This window comes from Haliotis rubra, unplaced genomic scaffold (assembly GCF_003918875.1).
Source record: "Haliotis rubra isolate DU_JTF1 unplaced genomic scaffold, ASM391887v1 Scf5, whole genome shotgun sequence".
Lineage (NCBI taxonomy): Eukaryota > Metazoa > Mollusca > Gastropoda > Lepetellida > Haliotidae > Haliotis > Haliotis rubra.
In genome coordinates, this window is record NW_025767190.1 from 5,697,269 (window position 1) to 5,700,852 (window position 3,584).

Sequence of the window (3,584 nt, forward strand, 5' to 3'; positions counted from 1 at the left end):
CCTTTCTTATACAAGTAGGTCCTTGTGGTATTCCGAAATTAACATGGACACCGTTTTGGATAGTATGCTGCATTATAAAGAACGTTTCTCCATACCACATGTGTTGGAATAATATACTCATGGAAACGAATAAAGTAACACACGAAAGCGCCAGTGTTCCTATACTCTTTTCCCGGGTTTCTTGATGCTTTCTATTGCACTGTGGGTGAAAATCTGGAAATAAATAAAGGAACACTTGTACATTCATGCTTTCCCTTATTCGTTTCCATGACTACGTTCCTAGTTCAACAGACGCCTGTTGTGCGAATGTGCGTAATGCATCGGGAAAAGAGTTGAGCACAGGATGAGTCTGTGATTTAGTTATCGCTTAATGAACTTGACTGAATACCACAATTGTTAATTTGCAAACATGTACCTATGTATCTGACATTGCATGTTGGTTCATCGATAACATCCTTTTTGGAGATTGCATGCAGCGATCTCTGGTTGGTATTACAATTGTCTCCTTGCAGTTCTGCCAGACACACGGTCTAACTATCCACAGTGTGATGACGCACTTTTCCCAGGCCTGGGACAACCCCCTCTTTACCAAGCAGCAGCTGAACACATTTATGACTCTGGTAGAACCACTCAGGTAGACCATATACACCCTGGTATCTCTGTGAAACATTTGTGTGGTTTCTAACCTACTGCATGCTGGCGCATTGTCAGAAAAATTTACTGATATGCTGTGTGGTGGAACCTTGATCAGCTATGTCAGCGAGGCTGCAAATTTCCCTACCGGGGCACAGGTTGAAGGTCACGAAATAGTTAAACTTAAAGTATTGTGTATGGATGTGTAACTAGATGCTAAAGATTATAGAAAATATTTGAAAATGGTTCCACGTATGCATATCTCAAACTCTTATATGCCAAGATAACATGTCTTGACTCATTCAAGCTCCGGTTTAGTCTGTCACACAAATATACCCAATACAGCCCGTGTAAGCCTAGAATATGTGACAAGTCTAGAATACTGCAGTTTCTGAAAATGAAAAAGTCTCTGGGCTCCTATTTACTATATTTTATGAATATAATTTAAGAACAATTCTTCTGTAAAATATATAAATTTCAGAGACTAGATGTTAGTCCTGCGCCCGTTAAGAAATTATCTTCATTGCATATACATAGCTGTTTGATGACGCAGCCCTGATACCTCAAAATAAATATGAAACAATAGTCATGTAGTAAAGATGACTTTGTGTATTGTCTACAGGGCAAATGGCGTGAAGGTGCATGTCGCCAGCTCCGCCGCCATCATCGGAGGATTGGGGACACAGCTGGACTTCATCAGACCCGGGATCTGCATGTACGGGCTTCCTCCAGGTCAGGCTGTCTTCCACATCACTCCCAAGTATAATTGCGGCAGGGCTGCTTGCTTCAAGTGGTAGCTCTTGACAACGAACCTACCTTGCTGAATAACCACATAGGCAAGATGGGATTATGAAATGAATTAGTGTAGTGTACAGAAGAGAACATTTCAAACTGCTTGGTAAGGTTGTTTTGTGCGGCTATTGAAGACAATGTAGACAAAGGCATGATGTATAACGCGTCCTGGTATTTACAGAACCAATCACGGAGACTGCTGAGTTGGTGGAGTCTCTGGGACTGAGACCCGTTCTCTCGCGGCGAGCTCGCCCCACCCTCATCAAGCAACTGCCCCAGGGGAGGGTCGTGGGATATGACAACACCTACGTGTAAGCAAAAATAACAAGATAAGATGCTGTCCTGTTTACCTCCCGGGTGGGATCGCGCTGCAGATAGCTATATTTAAACCACTAGGGAAAGTTATGTCCATTGTTCTTGGAAGTGTTTTATTAGCATAACTGGATAAGTGCCCTAGGGCAATTATTTCTATTTAAAAACAATAAACTTATCGTTTTGATCATCTTCATCATGCCTAATACATTACACGCATATTAAATAAGTATGCCCTCGTGGTGTAAGCTGTTTAATCACCCTCACTACGGTAGTTATTTAAATAAACTTAAAAGAGTGATTAACCTATACATAGTAAATTGTGGTTTGGCAATTATTAATGTCCAGAATCTACCCCTGGTTTGTCTAGCCACCAGACGGGACTGTGAGTGTAGTGATAAACATTCAATATGTCTGATTAGAATATGTAATCAACATTGACCGACGAATTAAAAAGGCAGGGTAGGTGGCATTGATATATAAACACAGGTTCATGATATAGTCGAAATCGTACTATCGACATTGCTTTTGGCAGAGGATCCTTGTCGATGTGGAATGGGTTTTGTCGCCTTTATATAAAACATACCAAATCCTAGGATGACAGATGGTTCTTTCTGCTTTCAGGACTCGGGCTACAGAGACCATTGCAACCTTCAGTCTGGGCTATGCAGATGGGTACAACAGGCTGTTGTCGAACAGAGGTGTGGTGTCTCTGGATGAAGGTGAGGCCGTTTGTCAGTATTATAGATGTCTCTGGCTATTTTTAGAAACAGGGTAAGGAGTGGGCAGCATCCAGTTGAATTCCAAGAGTAATCCCAAGCGTCCGTGTCCTAACATGACACTACCTCAGGAAAAAGTGAATGTCCCTCACATAGGTTTCGTTTCGTCACATGTTTACTAAGATGTTGCATCCTTATCACAGACCTTTGGCCTTACCGTATTTTGACATCTAGGTTCAGTGCCGTGTTAACCATAATTCACTCATTATTTTAGATGGTCCCCAACTTCCGGTTGTTGGGAGAGTGTCCATGGACGCCATCACAGTCCGCTTGGATGAACCAAAGCCTTCGTCCACAACGTTCAACATCATCACTGACGACTTCACCTTCCCCAACAGCGTGACAAAGATGGCTGCTACTCTCGGCACAATCCCTCACGAGGTGACGACAAGTCTAGCTGCCAGACTACCTCGCGTGTTTTTGTCTGGCGGACATGTTGTAGCTGTCACGAAATCCTTGGTGACAGACGAGAGATGATAGTGGATTGTTGATCGTGGAGGAATCTTGTCTGACCATCTTCCAGGTGTTGAGGCAAGGGTATGTTGACAGAGTTAGCTCCCTTGCGGGACGCGAGTTGTCCCTCTTTCCTTACATTCTAAATGCTGTCGTGTCTCAGTCACAAACGGTCGTTGATTCTGGATTGTGGCGGATTATATCCTTCGTTACAAGCCACTGGTCATGGTATGGATTTGCAACGAAGAGCTATGTCCATTATCGTGAACAAACTTTGTGGACTTTTCCAAACAGATTGTTTCAAGAGTAAGAAAAGACACCAGGTGGTACTAATGGTAGACAGATGGGTGTCTAAGTATGGGTGTCACACTCAGGACTTCATCTCACTTATACACATATGTTCGACTATCATTATGATATTGCGGGTATACGATGTGCGGGTCTCTGCTTCTACTCCTAACCACTGCAGGATCAGGTACGGCTTGAAGAAACAGTACTGGTGGATGACGCCAGCTTCCATGTGTCAGGGAGGTTTGTGTCAGTATTCAGCAGCATGGAACATTGTTTTCCTGTCGAAAATGGGATACTGGCTCAGTTACTGCTTGTCTGCCCACC

General features: G+C 43.2%; 1 protein-coding gene across 1 annotated transcript; it reads left to right on the top strand.

Moving 5' to 3' along the window:
* Positions 1-548: 548 nt before the first annotated feature.
* Positions 549-2,993, top strand: LOC124291775 (alanine racemase-like). The gene is made up of 5 exons (XM_046728847.1): positions 549-634; positions 1,256-1,365; positions 1,607-1,736; positions 2,362-2,459; positions 2,731-2,993. The coding sequence occupies exons 1-5, from the start codon at positions 549-551 to the stop codon at positions 2,991-2,993; spliced, it is 687 nt and encodes a 228-aa protein (XP_046584803.1).
* Positions 2,994-3,584: the final 591 nt, after the last annotated feature.